General features: G+C 43.7%; 1 protein-coding gene across 1 annotated transcript in view; it reads right to left on the reverse strand.

The window, feature by feature from the left end:
- Positions 1–1,028: 1,028 nt before the first annotated feature.
- The window catches only part of LOC144594711 (beta,beta-carotene 15,15'-dioxygenase-like), a 35,937-nt gene continuing 19,165 nt past the window's right edge, over positions 1,029–17,800 (reverse strand). Inside the window, exons 7-11 of the mRNA XM_078401554.1 lie at positions 15,337–15,603; positions 12,213–12,318; positions 7,993–8,087; positions 4,556–4,667; positions 1,029–3,045 (exon numbers count right to left, since the gene is read on the reverse strand). Of these exons, the coding sequence (XP_078257680.1) occupies positions 2,876–3,045; positions 4,556–4,667; positions 7,993–8,087; positions 12,213–12,318; positions 15,337–15,603 (750 nt within the window). The 3' untranslated portion in view covers positions 1,029–2,875. The remainder of the gene's footprint in view (positions 3,046–4,555; positions 4,668–7,992; positions 8,088–12,212; positions 12,319–15,336; positions 15,604–17,800) is intronic.

A 17,800-nucleotide genomic window follows, 5' to 3' on the forward strand; every position in this document is an offset into this window, starting at 1 on the left:
AGCACGGATTGCTTGGGCTGAATAGCCTGCTTCCAGGCTGTGTGTCCTACATACTGAAGAAAAATGACTGCACTTGGGAAGTACTGCAATGGATACAAAATATTTGGGAATTCCTATAAAGAACCTGAAGGGCACCTTATAAACGCTCCGAAAACACATTTATTTTCTTCTTATTGACAAAACACATGTGAATAAATATGTTTGAAATCAAAATAACACACGAACAGCTTTGATTCAGATTGAAGGAGGGTTCTGACCTGAAACAATATCTATCTGTATCTTCCAAAGGTGGTACCTGACCCGCTAAGTTACTCCAGCACTTTGTGTTCTACGAGGGATTCCAGCATCTGCAGTTCATTGGGTCAGCATTGATTCCAGGTCAGCAATGGAAATGGAAATGTTAATGATGAAGGTCTCAGCATGGATTGCACAACTTGAAGTATGAAAGCTAACCCACATTTGTTTCATTAGATTAGCATAGCTGGTGATCTTCGTTTTCTTACGATGATTGTTGCCATCAATTCTCTTCAGCTGCAGGAAGTTATTCAAAATTGAACTTCAGTAAGATCATTGTTCCGTTGTTTAAGGGAGCAGATTTGAAGGACAAAGTTCCACTCTAAACTTGAGCTATTGGTCTTACACTTGCATTAGAAGACATTTGATTCTCCACCGGTGTAATGCAGAGTAGACACAGGATTAATACGAAACCCCAGCTTTGTAAATAAACTAGACCAAGTGGACCCGTTGGGCCCAAAGCTCTCCTGCATTGGTGCAACACCCCTCCCCTATCTCCTCAACCCCCCCCCCTCCCCTCTCCCCCACTTCCCCCTCCCCTCCTTTTAAAGTTTAAAATGTGAATAACTTTAAATATATAACACCGATTTCAATAAAACTACTTGCATTATCACTAACGTGACAATGGTAAGGTGGGCCTAAAATCGTCACGCTATCGTGTACCGTTTTGGCTGAAGTTCAGTCACAAACAAGATAACAAACGAGAGTCTTGGTACATAGATGATATTTTATTGCTCATTTGCTGCAGATATCCTTAAAATTTCTAAAATTTCAAAACATACACGTTCCTTATAGAAAATAAAACGTGGCAAGTGATTTTTGACTTAATAACCCAGATGCTGCAAGAACATATCATTGCAATGGATTATTGATCCACTTAATCCATCATTTTACAATTGTTCAGTGATAATGAATACAAAAATGTCAATCACTTTGATAAAATCTGGTCCGCTGTTATGTATATATACTGGTTGACAGTAACAATGGCTCAGGCAGCAACATGACAATACAAGAAGATTATTGATGTTACTCTCCCTTAGTTTACATTGCAGAGGAAATTCTTCCATCAGATTGAAATAGCAGGACCCTGTGCACTTGCCCAATGCATTTCCTCATGTATCACAGACGGTTTACACACTTCACCCAACATTCGGGCAACAATATATTAATCCAGAACATAGCTATCTTTGCATTGTCTTTCTAAATGCAACATCAACAACACATGCCATACATTTGTGCACCTAGTTAGAATTGCATTCCAATTGATAGGATAACTTTTGCAAATGCTACAAGCTATGACTTTGATCCATATTGCTGGTTTCTCGAGAGCCACTCTTTCAGAGGTTTACAACCTTCTGTGAAACAAAAGTGAGCACTGAGCAGCTCTGTTATACGTGCAGCTATTGAGCAACGTCATCATAAATCTAGTCGTGAACCTGATCATTGATTTGGCAATTAGATTGCAATGTGATTAAAATAATAAATATTTCATTGCTCTACTTCTTAGCTATCCATTTTACATTCCATGTATGTCCTCTTCCACATTTCATGGCTTCAAAATCTTTTATTATTTCCATATGTTATCCCGTGATGCTATTTTTCCTGACACTGTCTTCCCTTAAACAGTAACAAATACGATTATTGTTGTCGTTTCACCACCTTGTTTAAATGTACACAGGTTGGTCCAACTCCATAACTACGTACAATCCCAATTATTTTGAAAGCATTGATTATATTTAAATAATGTATGATGGAAATACCACTTCAAAAATTGACATTTTTCTGTTGATCATTAATGAAAATGTCAGGGATTAGATATTTGAGCTCGAACACAAACCATCAAAGTCTTTGATTTTAGATTTGGAGAGATACAGCGCAGAAACAGGCCCTTCGGCCCACCGGGTCCGTGCCACCCAGCGATCCCTGCACATTAACACTATCCTACACCCACTAGGGACAATTTTTTCATTTGCCCAGTCAATTAACCTACATACCTGTACGTCCTTGGAGTGTGGGAGGAAACCAAAGATCTCGGAGAAAATCCACGCAGGTCACGGGGAGAACGTACAAACTCCGTACAGACGGCGCCCGTAGTCAGGATCGAACCCGAGTGTCCGGCGCTGCATTCGTTGTAAGGCAGCAACTCTACCGCTGCGCCACCGTGCCGCCCTCGGTGGGCTAAATTATCTTATAGTAGACTTTTATGTTGACTACTTATCTTCTAGCAAAAACAAAAATCATTTAGAAAGCAGAGCAATGCTTTAATATCTGTAACCTTAAATCATCTGTCTTAGCACGTATAAATCCATTTTAAACACACCAACTCACTTCCAGTCAACCGTAAATCTATTTTATGTCCCTGATTACTGAATGCCCACATTGGCCCTTTCCCTATTTGTACATTCATTGTATTTTGGTTACAAAATGACTTGATTGACTTAAAACATTTCTCACAATAGTTCCACCAAGCAGGACTGAATCGGAATTTCAATTCATTTCTCATTACTCACAGGAAGTTTGCCAAAGGAAGATACGAGAGTTTTCTGTCCTTTACTTTCTGTCCTTCACAGACAGTATACTTTTAAACTTTTGCGCTGAGTTCCGTCTCGGGAATAAATATACCGTGAAGGTCCAGGTGCACATCAGCACTGACAGAAGCTCGGCCCACTTCTTTGAACGTTTTAGCATCAAGGACAAGTAAAAATGAAGATTTCTTGGCATCAGTACACACAATGCAAGATAACAGGACACCTGGAAAGGTACACAGAGGAAAACTTAAACCTAAGGTATACCATGATTTTTTTAATATGTATTTACTTTGATTTAGGTAGCACCAGCAAGTGGCTGCCTCGCCAACAGTCTGTCTGTCCTGTTTTTGTTATTTTACATACGTGTTAAAGAGCATGTTTTAGTGTTCCTTGGTTTGTTTTATGTGGGGGGTGGGGGCTGGGGGAAACTTTTTTCAATCTCTTACCTTGACGGAGATGTGATTTTTTTCCCGTATCGTATCCCCGTCCCCACTGCGGCCTAACATCGTGGAGTGGCGCGGCCTTTCCCGAAGTCCGACACGGCGCTTCAACCGTGGGCTAGGCGCGGGCTTACCATAGTGGAGCTTGCGATCCCTTTGCCGGGGATCGACTGTGGAGAGCTCCAACCGAGGGCCTGTGGGCTTTAACATCGAGGAGCCCGCGGTCCCTGGTCAGAGACCGATTTGGGAGCGCCAAGCCGCGGAGAGTTTCACCGTCCCGACGAGGGAGTTTCGATCACCCCGTCGCGAGGGTTTCCGATCGCCCCGACCACAGATGGTTCGACAGCCCCGACCACGGGAGAATAAAGAGGGAGAAGATTGGACTTTATTACCTTCCACCACAGTGAGGAACGTGGGGAGCCGCTGTGGTGGATGTTTTTCTGTTAACTTTTATTTTATGTGGCTGTGCGTCTTGTTGCTTTTCACAATATGGCTGTACGCTAACACAAATTTCACTGTACTTTAATTGGTACATGTGACAATAAACTGACCTTGAAACCTTGAATGCAAAGATCTTTGATTGCACTCTTACGTCAAATGTATACTGTATTATTACCCTAATAAACATAATGCAATATTATGCATAAGCATAAACATAAGCCAATTGACCTAATCAAATATTATATGGTGATATTGTAAGGAACCGTGCAAGGTTCAATTCTGCCCATCAAGTCTACTCTGCCATTCAATCATGGCTGATCTATCTTTCCCTCTCAACCCCATTCTCCTGCCTTCTCCCATAAACCCTGACAACCGTACTAATCTGGAATCTGACAATCTCCGCATTAAAAATATTCATTCGCTTTGCCTCCACGACCTTCTGTGGCAATTAATTCCACAGATTTACCATGCACTGGCTAAAGAAATTCCTCCTCATCCCCTTTCTAAAGGTACGTCCTTTTATTCTGAGGCTATGGCCGCTGGTCTTAGTCTCTCCCACTAGTGGAAACATCCTCTCCACATCCACTCTATCCAGGGTTTTCACTATTCGGTAAGTTTCATTGAGGTCCCCCCTCATCCTTCTAAATTCTAGTGAGTACAGGCCCAGTGCTGTCAAACGCTCATCATATGTTAGCCCATTTTCCCATTTCATTTCCTTTCTGGAGGATTGTGCCTTGGGGGCGGGGGGGGGGGGGGGGGGTATGAATTCTCTTCATAACTCATCTTTTGTTTACTTCTGCAACCAGAACTTTGTACGGCTGCTCTCATCGGTTTTAGCCAAGGGACACTCACCATCATCCTCGTCTTTGGCATCCGGAGCTTTGACAAACACTGGCTCTGCAGGCCAGCAATGTTCTTCCTCCCACTCCAGGCAACTCCTGGTCTGAATGTCACATTTAATTATCTGGAAGAGTACATGATTTTTAGACATAATTACAACTGCATGCAGTGGAACGACGTTAACAGAGTCCGTTTGCATTCATAGCATTTAACTGCTGCAAAAACTAAACTTCAAAACAGGAAAGGAAACTCAGGTTCCCACCGCCATCTGGCACCGAAGCACCGTCCCACCCACTTTGTGTTTCCTCACAGACAGAGCGGGGCAGTGCGGATTAAAGGCTGGCTCCCAAAGACAAAACAAACACTCTTGGAATGCAATGGCACGAGAGGGCAATTGTCCCTTGCCAAGGGAAGGAACAAAGAAGGACCTGGTGTTGGGGGGGACTGGCGTGGGGGGGACTGGCGTGGGGGGGACTGGCGTGGGGGGGACTGGCGTGGGGGGGACTGGCGCGAGGGAGAAAAATGGACAATAGAGGACCTGGCTTGGGGGGACACCGTGAGGGGGGTGGGTGGGGGAAGGGGGAGAACAAAGGGGGACCTGGCACGGATAACTGTGTGTACTTTCTAACTTTGTCAGCCCCCATATGTGGGGACTATTTGCATACCTTGTCACGTGACAATTAAGTATTAAACCACAAATTAATTAATTGATTGATTCATTGATTCAATGTGAGCACCAAAAGGCAATTTCTTAATACAATTTTAAAAGCTTGTGCCAGTCGAGGTTACAGACTAAGTGTTTGTACAAATGCGGGTTTAAGCTTAGGTTAAGTTTAAAGACACAGCATGGAAACAGGCCCTTCCGCCCAGCCATTGGCACAAGTTCCATGCTACCCAACTTCCTCATCCACTCCCAAAACACCAGGGGAAATTTACAGAGTCCAACTAAACTACAAACCCGCACATCTTTGGTAGGTGGGAGGAAACCGGAACACCTGGCGAAGACCTACACCATCACAGGGAGGACGTGCAAACTCCGCACGGACAGCACTGGAGGTCAGCCTAGTTTAGAGATGCAGCACGGAAAAAGGCTTTTCAGCCCATCGAGTCCACGCCGACCAGCGATCACCCGTGCACTAGTTCTACCCCACACACTCGGAGCAGTCAAATCATCGACACGCCCACACATCTTTGGTGAAGAGGGAGTAAACCGGAGCATCCTCAAGTAACCCGCGGAGTCACGGGGAGAACGTGCAAACTCCACACAGACAGGGTTGAACCAGGACCTCTGCACTGTGAGGCACGAGAGGAGATCTTATCGAAACGTATAAGATTATTAAGGGGTTGGACACGTTAGAGGCAGGAAACATGTTCCCAATGTTGGGGGAGTCCAGAACAAGGGGCCACAGTTTAAGAATAAGGGGTAGACCATTTAGAACTGAGATGAGCAAAAACATTTTCAGTCAGAGAGTTGTGAATCTGTGGAATTCTCTGCCTCAGAAGGCAGTGGAGGCCAATTCTCTGAATGCATTCAAGAGAGAGCTGGATAGAGCTCTTAAGGATAGCGGAGTCAGGGGGTATGGGGAGAAGGCAGGAACGGGGTACTGATTGAGAATGATCAGCCATGATCACATTGAATGGCGGTGCTGGCTCAAATGGCCTGCTCCTGCACCTATTGTCACGGGGCCGCCAACAGTTGAAGAGACTTGACTGGTGAAAGAGCCAAGAAGTGCAGGTGGTCTGGCTGGTTGTGTGGACTGGACAAGACGTGACCATTTTAACCACCGTATATCACTCTCATTGCCATTGATCCTCTACTCCTTCTGCACAGGAAGAAGCTCCCAGCTTCCAGATTGCCTGACAGCACTCGGGTTGTTGTCACAAGGATCGGTGCAGATACAAGGTCCGTGGGAGAGACTGGAAGGAAGGAGAGTGAAATTCCAAGGCAAGAGAGGACTTGGCGTTCTCTGCGGAGCTTGGAGAGGTATTCCTTCTACCTGTTTCCTTGAGATTTAACTTGCTTGCAATCTCTGGCGCGCAACTATGTAAACTCGGGACAAATCGCCCGGAGGAACACAATGGGCCAGGCAGCATCTGTGGACTTCTTGTCGGTTCAAAACCCTTCCCCAGACCATGTGTCTCCATGTAAAGGTGTGTGGGAAAGAACTGCAGATGCTGGTTTAAATCGACGATACACACAAAAATGCTGGAGTAACTGTTTCCGCGCAGTATATATATATATGATATGATATGATATGATAACTCAGCGTAAATCAAAGATTGGCACAAAATGCTGGAGTAATTCAGCGTAAATCTTCACTGAGTTACTCCAGCATTTTGGGCCTGTCTCTACGTAAAGTCAGGCCCTGGAATTGTGCATTGTTCAGCGCACAGAATAGATGCAAAAGACTGCATTGGAGCTTGTGATTCTGGTGCTGCTTTGTGGACTAAGTGGAATAGAAATCATTTTACTCAAGTCAGAATCCATTCCCAGCTTATTACAGCAGCCAGTAAAGATGAAAGACATTGCCATCTGGCTGCAAAATTACAATACTCTAGGAAATTATACTTTAATGTGCCAAAAAATCAGATATTGTTAATGTTTGTTCAGAATGTCTAATCTAGGATTGTGATGGAATACACAAGTACTTTTGTATGTGTGACTAAGGCAAAACACATGTCTACCCACTGTCCCGCCAGAAATTTAACATAGATTTGTTTCCCACTCCAAGGCCAACTAGCACCAACATTCATTAGGGATGGAAGGGAAACTTGTGGAAATACATACATCTTCTGTGAAGGCAAATTAACCCTCTCCAATGGTACTGCCAAATAAATGAAATGGACCTCTCTTTCCCACCTTTCCTGCTATGACTTATGAACTTCCTCCCCCCTTCTCCAATCAGTCTGAACAAAGTCCTGGCGGAAATATCACCTGTCTGTTCCTTCCACAGATGCTGCCTGACCTGCTGAGTTCCACCAGCAATTTGTGTTTCACTCAAGATTCCAGCATCTGCAGTCTCCTGAGTCTCAAAATCCAAATGCTTGTGTCGGTCCCCCAAGATCCAGCTGAAACAAGCCAGTCTATGATGCAGACCGTGCACGGTTGCAAGGGCTTTCAATGATTCATTATTCTCACATGTGCCTAGGTACAGTGAAATTCTTTGTTTTTGCACACAATCCAGTGAATTCAGGACCTCACCCAGGCAGTACACAGAGTCGCCACGTTTCTGGCACTGACAAAGTTACAAACAGTTCATCGAACGGTCGATCTCGACTGCAGAGGTACAGGAATAGAAGAGAGAAATCACCTCCCATTTTAAAGATGCAAACGTTACGACTCAGTTCATAAAAAGCAAAGACCACTCAATGCTGAAGAATCCCAAGGCGTGGAGCACTATTCCCCTTTTTACATTTTATTCGTCTCATGTATATATTTATCATTTTACCTTTGTTGGAATTGGTTGCCACTGAACTTTGGATGCGTAAATGTATCTGCACATCTTGCCATTGTAATCGTAATTTATCCGAGGAAGCTCTATTCCTGGACAAAAGTGATAGGTGGTGCAATTAATTTGCATCTAATTCGAAAAGAATCACCTTACCAAATAACACACATGAGTATGAATCTTCAAATTTACACCTGTTTAACAGTAATTCATATTACTTCTGGGTCAATACAGTTGGAAAACTGATAACTGATTCATGCCTTCAATGCATCAGCACAATTTTAAACATGTTAACTACCTACTCATTTCCCATGCCTGCGCCTTTCCCTTCAATAGTTTAGCTAAGATTGGGAACGCTCTTGGGCCTGAGCAGGGAACAAACTTCCATTGTATTCCCTTCGTCATGTATCCATACACTTGGAATGGCTCGATTGTAATCATGTATAGTCTTTCCGCTGGCTGGTGACCACGCAACGAAAGCTTTTCACTGTACCTCGGTGCACGTGACAATAACCTCAACTAAACTAAACTCGACCCAACATTGTCTTCTCAGCCCAGGACTTCCTTCTTCGGAATGCAGAAAGCTGAGGGGTGATCTTATGCACATCTATATAAAAAAATATCTTATAAAAGGGGTGTATAAAATCGTGAGGGAAAAGTGATAGGGTGAATGCACAGAGCCTTTTATCCAGGATAAGGGATCAAGAACCAGAGGACATAGGTTTAAGTTGAGAGGTGTAAGATTTACTAGGAACCTGAGGGGCATTATTTACTCAGAGGGTGGTGGGTATATGGAACGAGGTGCCAGAGGAGGTAGTTGAGGCATCTGAATGACACTTGGACAGGTATATGGATAGGAAATTTTTGAGAAATATTGTCGAAATTCAGGCACTACTAGCTTAGAAAGGGCCTCTTAGTTGTATGGACAAGTTGGGCCAAATGGCCTATTTCATGCTGTGTGATTCCATGATTCTCTCTGAATAGAATCTCAAACTTCCAGGTTCTTGAAAGGCAGCAAATAACTACCAAGTTCGAACCCCTACTATGATCTTATGAGCATGACATGAATCCTACTTTACTAACTAATCTATTTCTTGGTGGTAATGGTTAAAATGTGGGCATCACAGTGGCACAACTAATAAAGCTGCATCAGCCCAGGTTCAATCTACATCTTTGGTGGTCTTTGTGGATCTTGCTGGCTTCCTCCAGCAACCATGACCATCTCCCACTTCTAAAAACAATGCAGGTTGGCAGAAGAGCTGTCCACTGTAAATTCCCCCTTGCAGGCGAGCAATAATATAAGCAAATGCAGCAAGGATAAAATGGGTTAGGGTAGTTCAGTTTAGTTTAGAGATACAGTGTGGAAACAGGCCCTTCGGCCCACCGTGTGTACGCACCAACCGGCGATCCCCACACACTAATACTATCCTACACACACTAGGGACAATTTACATTTATACCACGCCAATTAACCTACAAACCTGTACGTCTTTGGACTGTAGGACACCGAAGGTTTCAGAGAAAACCCACGCAGTCACGGGGAGAACGCACAAACTCCACACAGTCAGCACCCTTAGTCGGGATCGAACCCGGGTCTCCGGCGCTGTAAGCGCTGTCGGGCAGCCACTCTACCACTGCCCCACCGCGCCGCCCACAGAATTAGAGTAAATGGATATAATTGGAAATGGACATTTGATAATGGCATAGAGTCAATGGGCCGAATGGCCTGCTTCCTAACTTATTTCTCTATGACTGGATGTAAACGATAGCCATGATGCTGGAAGGGCTCTTTATCCCTCACTGAATTATGCTACTTGGACCACCAGAGCAGAAGAAACGTGCCCCAAAATGCCAGGTTAGATACCTCACTGAAAACTTATCCCCACAAGATTCATTCATTGAAATTTGACCACAATCTCTCACTGTGCTTGGTGAGTGCGCAGTATTTCTCCTGCCAGCCTCTTAATCTGGACTCTAATCAGCAAGCCAAGAAGCTTATGATTTCCCTCCTAATTATTCCGCACCTGGAGTATTGTGTGCAGTTTTGGTCTCCAAATTTGAGGAAGGATATTTTTGCTATTGCAGCGTAGGTTAATTAACTAGGTTAATTCCCGGAATGGCGGGACTGTCGTATGTTGAAAGACTGGAGCGACTAGGCTTGTATACACTGGAATTTAAAAGGATGAGAAGGGATCTTATCGAAACATACATTATTAAGGGGTTGGACACGTTAGAGGCAGGAAACGTGTTCCCAATGTTGGGGCAGCCCAGAACCAGGGGCCACAGTTTAAGAATAAAGGGTAGGCCATTTAGAACGGAGATGAGGAAAAAAAATGTCACTCAGAGAGTTGTAAATCTGTGGAATTCTCTGCCTCAGAAGGCAGTGGAGGCCATTTCTCTGAATGCATTCAAGAGAGCTAGATAGAGCTCTTAAGGTTAGCGGAGTCAGGGGGTATGGGGAGAAGGCAGGAACGGGGTACTAATTGAGAATAATCAGCCATGATCACATTGAATGGTCGTGCTGGCTCAAAGGGCCGGATGGCCTACTCCTGCACCTATTGTCTATTATTCCTTTTTTGTTGTTTCCTTTTCTATTAGTTCCATTGATGTTTAATTCTGATACTAAGGTTTTGTTATAGCGTGACGTTAATCTGTTGACTCTTAAAAGAGAACTAATGACTTGACAATTATCAATACAAAAATAAAACATTCTGACCCACTGAATATTTCCAATATCATTTCCTTTTTAAATCACTTAATTATAAAGTCCCTACCATTTTGGGCTCTTAAAATGGGCTATGTTGCAACAAAACCTGAGCTATTTCCAACGTGCCTGCAGTCGTCAACTATACAACTCCTCCCCCTCTGTCGTGGGGTTGAATGACCCTCACCCCCCCCCCCCCCCCCTCCCCAATCTTTGCACATCCCCAATCCTTTCCACTCGTCACTTTACTTTCATGTTTCATGTATTTTTTGGTTTTATGATTGTTAGCAGATCAATTTTCCTCCTGTGATAAATATAGTTCTATTGTATTGTATTGTATCATATCGTTAACATGGTTGCCCAAACGCTATCAGGGTAATGCATCATCCAGATGGATTCACTCCACTCCCTCCTTTCCCCCTTCTCAGTGGATGCATTCTTATCCATCCATCTTCAGCTAGAATGGCTTATTTTCCCAGTCCAACAGCGTTACCCCTCCGGACCACAGAGGTTCTTTTATGGCCCCATTCTTTTTCTGTGTAAGTTGCCTTTCACTAAGGTGGACGCACAGTTCCTCATCTTTACTGTGGACATCCATCTGCACCTCACTGCCAGGCCTCTCAGCTCCTGCACTGTTTCCAAATGTTAAAACCACCCACCCAATAACCATTTTTGGACAAGCAGAAAGACTGGAGCCATCGTCCTTGTTCACGATAATGAACTCCATTCCCAAGCAACTGATTCCATCTTCTTCCTGGCAGATAGCTTCGGATTATTCTGGACAGGAAGATGAATTCCCAAACCGAAATCCACGTCTTCAATAACAACAGCCTATTTCCACATCCTTCACAATGCCCGACACTGGCCTGCCTCAGTTCATCTGCTGTTGTAGTGTTGTGACTGCCAGATTTAACAGTCACCACCAACTTGTCTCCTATTTTCCATTCTGCACAAGCTGAAGGTTCATTCAATACTCCAATGCCAATGACCCAAGTTGGACAGATCCAGGGACAGTTTCTTCCTAGCTGTTATCAGGCAAAGGAACCATCCTACCAACAACTAGAGGGCAGTCCTGAGCTACTATAAACCTCATTGGAGACCCTTGAACTATCTTTGATCAGACATTACTAGACTTTATCTTGCATTAATCGGTATTCACGTTATTCTGTTTATCATGTAACTGTATTCTGTGGATGGCTTGATTGTCATCATGTAGTCTTTCCGCTGTTTTTTGTTCCACATAACAAAAGCTTTTTACTTTACCTTGGCACACGTGACAATAAACTATGCTAAACTACCTGTGCCTGCTGACTTATATTTAGATGCTGTTAAGAAACATACCAATTACAAAATCCCTACTTTACGCTTCTATCTATCTCTAGCCCCCTATCCTCGTTTAAAGGATTCCTTCTAATCCGCCTCTATGACCTTGCTTCCCAGTACATGTCCTAATATTTCACTTGATGCAGCAAAAAAGGGCCTTCCTGTCAATGCCCGCAACACAAGTTCTTGTTACGTGTAAACAACACTTCAGGTGTGCAGTACACGTATCTGTCTTGCTGCTTTAGTGCCTGTGCCGTCGTGCCATGAACTCTGACGATGTTTGTGTCCAAGTCTGTGTTCTAAGGAAGCAACAATTAATTAATGTACGCCTTCCATTTTATATCTCCTTAAACCCCAAATCTGTAGAGAAGCAGCTTATTCCCACAGTGCTACTGCACACAGTAGACGACATCTACAAGCTTCCGACGGGCTTACTTAAAGTCGACATATGATCAATTTCCCCGTTTGGATTTTAATCACAGATCTCCTCACTACGACAAGGTTGCCAAGGCCGGTCTTGCTACTCTCCCCTTGCACAAGCCAGGGCTGACTAAACCCAGTGGAGATCAATTTGAAACCTTCTCTATTTGCAAAACCACACAGAGCAGTGAAAGCACTATGCGAGTTTGTTGAAGCTGGCTATTTTACAACTGTTTGCACAAGTTTTTTCATTGAGCTACATGACAGGATCAATAAATTGCCACACGAGGTAAACTTCCGGGCAGCTCGGTGTGACTTCAACATTTTTGTTTTACATAAGGTGTGTTCGCAAAATAAAGATTAAATATTAACAATATCAGTGGAGATCTAATTTCCATTTTCAGAGTTCTGCCAACCCTCAAATGAAACTCTGCAGAAATTTCACACAGAATTTAACATATCTCTGCTAATGTCCCCAATTGTGTAATAATCAGGCAAGTTCACAAATTATAGGAGTAGAATTAGGCCATTCAGCCCGTCGCATCTACTCTGCCATTCTATCATGGCTGATCTCTGCCTCCTAATCCCATTTTCCTGCCTTCTTCCCATAACCCTTGACTTCCATTCTAATCAAGAATTTGTCTATCTCTGTCTTAAAAATATCCACTGACGGCCTCCACAGCCCTCTGTGGCAATGAGTTCCACAGATTAACTACCCTCTGACTAAAGAAGTTCCTCCTCACCTCCTTTCTAAAAGAGCGCCCTTTAATTCTGAGGCTACGTCCTCTGGTCCTAGACTCTCCCACCAGTGGAAACATCAACAGGCAAGAGAGCATCATTTCAAATTTCTCCTGCAATTTACAGCTTATTCATATTAACTCCTGACAGAGGCCAACACATCAGTGACACAGTCTCTCCCACAGTGTTTGGATTTCGGCCAAATTTAGGGAATTGTTTATTGAGCATCCTGGCAAGAACAAACTTTACCCCTTCAGTATTTAAACTTCAAGTTCCATAGTTCCTCAAGGATTTATTTCAGAAAATCATCGCTTTAGAGTGCTGCAAGCACTTAAGGCATTGAAATTCTTTGCAGATACTGAGAATTGCCATTCATTTTTCTTAGGGCATCATTGACAAGGTCAGCATTTAGACTTTACTTTAGACTTTAGAGGTACAGCGCGGAAACAGGCCCTTCGGCCCACGCCAGCCAGCAATCACCGTGTACACTAGCGCTATCCTAAACACTAGGGACAATTTACAATTTACAGAAGCCAATTAACCTACAAACCTGTCCACCTTTGGAATGTGGGAGAAAACAGGAGCAGGTCACAGTGAGAATGTACAAACTGTGTACAGGCAGCACCCACAGTCAGATTCCAACCGGGGTGTCTGGCGCTGTAAGGCAGCCACTCTACCGCTGTGCCACCATGCCACTGTGCCACCATGCCACCTCATATACTTAAAGGGTTGACGGTGGACATGCAATGGAATGCATTTAAAGATTGCATGGATGAACTACAACAATTGTTCATCCCAGTTTGGCAAAAGAACAAACCAGGAAAGGTAGTGCATCCGTGGCAAACAAGGGAAATCAAGGATAGTATTAAAACAAAAGATGAAGCATATAAATTAGCCAGAAAAAGTATCATACCAGAGGACTGAGAGAAATTCAGAGTCCAGCAGAGGAGGACAAAGGGCTTAATTAGGAAAGGGAAAATAGATTATGAGAAAACTGGCAGGGAACATAAAAACTGACTGCAAAAGCTTTTATAGATATGTGAAGCGAAAAAGACTAGTTAAGACAAATGTAGGTCCCTTGCAGTCGGAAACAGGTGAATTGATCATAGGGAACAAGGAGATGGCAGACCAATTGAACAACTACTTTGGTTCTGTCTTCACTAGGGAAGACATAAACAATCTGCCGGAAATAGCAGGGGACCGGGGGTCTAACGAGATGGAGGAACTGAGGGTAATCCAGGTTAGTCGGGAAGTGGTGTTAGGTAAATTAAATGGATTAAAGGCCGATAAATTGAGTATAGGAGCCGGAAGGTTCTGCTGCAGTTGTACAGGTGAGACTGCACCTGGAGTATTGTGTACAGTTTTGGTCTCCTAATCTGAGGAAAGACATTCTAGCCTTAGAGGGAGTACAGAGAAGGTTCACCAGATTGATCCCTGGGATGGCTGGACTTTCATATGAAGAAAGATTGGATAGACTAGGCTTATACTCGCTGGAATTTAGAAGACTGAGGGGGGATCTTATAAAATTCTTAAGGGGTTGGAGAGGCTAGATGAGGGAAGCAGGCTCGAAGGGCCGAATGGCCTACTCCTGCACCTATTTTCTGTTTCTATATTGCTCATCCCTCACTGCCCCTTGAGACAAATGAGTAGGCCATTTCAGAGGGCATTTTAACCATCGGACATATTTGGATGGGTAAGTCATCGTGTTATACAGTGTGGAAACAGGCTCTTCAGCCCAACTTGCCCACACCGCCCAACATGCCCCATCTACATTCGTCCCACCTACCTGCATTTGCCCATATCCCCCTAAAGCTATCCTATCCATGTTGCTGTCCAAATGTTTTTGAAACATTGTGATAGTACCTGCCTCAACTACCTCATCCGGCAACTTGTTCCATATACCTACCACCCTTGGTGTAAAAAAAATGCCCCTCAGGTTCCTATTAAATATTTCCTCCCTCACCTTAAACCTATGTCCTCTGGTTCTTGATCTCCCAACTCTGGGTAAAAAACTGTGCATCTAGTAAAAGACATGGTCCTAGACTCTCCCACTAGTGGAAACATTCTCTCCACATCCACCCGATCCATGTCTTTCACTATTCGACAACATACATTGTCAACAGTCACAACCTATTGCAAAAATGTAGCTGAACATTTACCTCATCAACGTCCAATGGAATTACAAATCTTTTGCAGTGTGGAAGAGTGAAGAGTTTGCCTTTCGTTTCAAATTCATTATCAACCAACTTCATATTGGCCAAGTAGAACATTTCATACAAACTGTTATCTTCATATGCGATGATGTCAAAAATCAAATGGTTGTTCTCTTCATAAGCATTGACATGATGATAAACCACCAGTGCATCTGTGCAGAACTTCGTGGGTAGTGCCTTCTTTGTTCTTCTGTCTACGATATGAATATAGGTCTGAAAATCATAAATCAGAATGAATTTAAGTACTAGAATAGGATTCCACATTTGATTAAAAAAGATCCCAATCTGGACTTTTTCGTAAAACTTGAGCTGAAAATCTAGTGCAGTATAATGGTACGTTTGTCAGAAGAATGGCTGAGGACTAAAGTGTGTCCAAATCGCCAAAGTCCCTTATCATGTACCCGTACACAGTGAATGGCCTGATTGTAATCATGTGCTGTCTTTCCACTGACTGGTTAGCACACAACACTGTACCTCGGTACACGTGACAATAAACTAAACAAATCAAATCTGTCTGTGATGGATGGTAAAGACCAACAAACTCTGATTATTTTATGGATGACTATTAGGCTGGTCCTGGTATGCCTGTGGCTAATGTTTGCCGAGCAAATGGCTAAAACGGAACGTGGCCGGTGAAACTCTTTGCATCAGCCCATCGAGAGGTCCAGCAGGAAACACAGTTTGGACACCCGGTCTACTGTTTTATTGTTAATCACCTCTCCTAGAAAGGAGGTATCACGAACGTGCAGCAGCTTCTGCAGCTTGCATGGCAGTGGAATGAAAAGAGTTGATCTGAGCCTGGGAGATTAGGTGGTGACCTTACACTTACACTGGGAGGCAGCCAACAATGCTTCCCTGCACCCTGAAGGAAAAGGGACTGGTGAAATACTCTGGGCAATTAGGAGTAATTCAAATAAGGGTGTCCATTTTAAGAAGTACATGGTTGTCGTACATCTATTGTTTACATTCACAACTGTACCATATTCCAATTTTACACTTATGCCAATGTGGTTGATTAGCACCCATGCATCTAGGCCAAAGGTTATGGGTTTAAGTCCTACCCTAGATATTGGACAGTGATGAGGGAGTGCTACAGGTAGAGATGGCATCTCTCCAAGGCAAAAGAAGATGTTGATCCATCTGCTCTCTTAAGTGGAATTGAAAGAAACCATAACGACATTTGAAAAAAAAAGCACCTGATATCTTCCTGACATTCTGCTCAATATTTATACCTTGGACACAAACAAAATCACATATTATACTATTGTGGTTTATTGGTGTTGGCTAGACAGGTGAGCTGCTGTGATTCTTCGTTAAAACAGTGTCTACAATGAAGAGGAACATCAGGTCTTGTAAATTGGCACATCCTTACTTGGTGAAAGATGCTACATGAAATTGTATCTTTTATCTTTGACCACATTACATCCATTGAGGAACTTCCAATTTAGAATACTTGTCCCACAGCTGAAATATTCAGAAAGATTCAAGGGGAGCATGCAATTGATTCAAGTCAATGTAAAATTACAAGACTTCACTGCTCGACTGAGCGAGAGGGCTCATCTGTCAATGGTGAATCTCATGTAAATATTCAAAATGCAAACACAAGAATTCCAAATGTATCCACATTTTAAAAGGACGATGTCAGGAATGTGTAAATATAATACATAAACTGATTTATGAAAAACGAGTATGGTACAAAAAATCATTGTGAATTTAGTGGCATAAAATGAGAAAGATGGCAGCCTCGCCAACAGTCTGTCTTTTCATCTTTTATGTTATTTTTAGTGTGTTTTTAAAAGTTTGTGTTAATGTTCTCTGGTTTGTTTTATCTGGGGGGTGGGGGAGGGGGTCGGGGGAAACGTTATTTTCAATCTCTTACCTTTCCGGAGATGCGATTGTTTTCCGGATCGTATCTCCGGTCGCTCTGCGGCCTAACATCATGGAGCTGGCGGCCTTGCTCGAGACTGACTTTGAGCCCCACCGCGGGGCCGTGGACTTACCATCGGAGCCTGCGATCCCTTGCCTGGGATCGACGCTCCAACTGTGGCCTACGGATTTCACCATTGTGGAGCTCGCAGTCTCGGGTAGAGACCGATGTCGGGAAGCTCCAAAGTCGCAGAAGGTTCGACCAGCCCCGACCTGGGGTTCGATCGCCCGGCGTGAGATTCCACCCAATGCGAGAGCTTGATCGGCTCGACGCGGAGGGCCCGACCGCAGGCTACTGGAGCCTGATCACCCGTCAACGGAAGGCTCGAAACCCCCCGACCGCAGGAAAACAAAGAAGGGAAGAGATTGAACTTTTTTTTCGCTTTCCATCACAGTGAGGAATGTGGAGGAGTCACTGTGGTGGATGTTTATGTTAAAATGCATTTTGTGTGTTTTGTTGCTTTTTATTGGTACGGCAAATCAA

Source organism: Rhinoraja longicauda, chromosome 6 (assembly GCF_053455715.1).
Source record: "Rhinoraja longicauda isolate Sanriku21f chromosome 6, sRhiLon1.1, whole genome shotgun sequence".
In the NCBI taxonomy this organism is placed as follows: domain Eukaryota; kingdom Metazoa; phylum Chordata; class Chondrichthyes; order Rajiformes; family Arhynchobatidae; genus Rhinoraja; species Rhinoraja longicauda.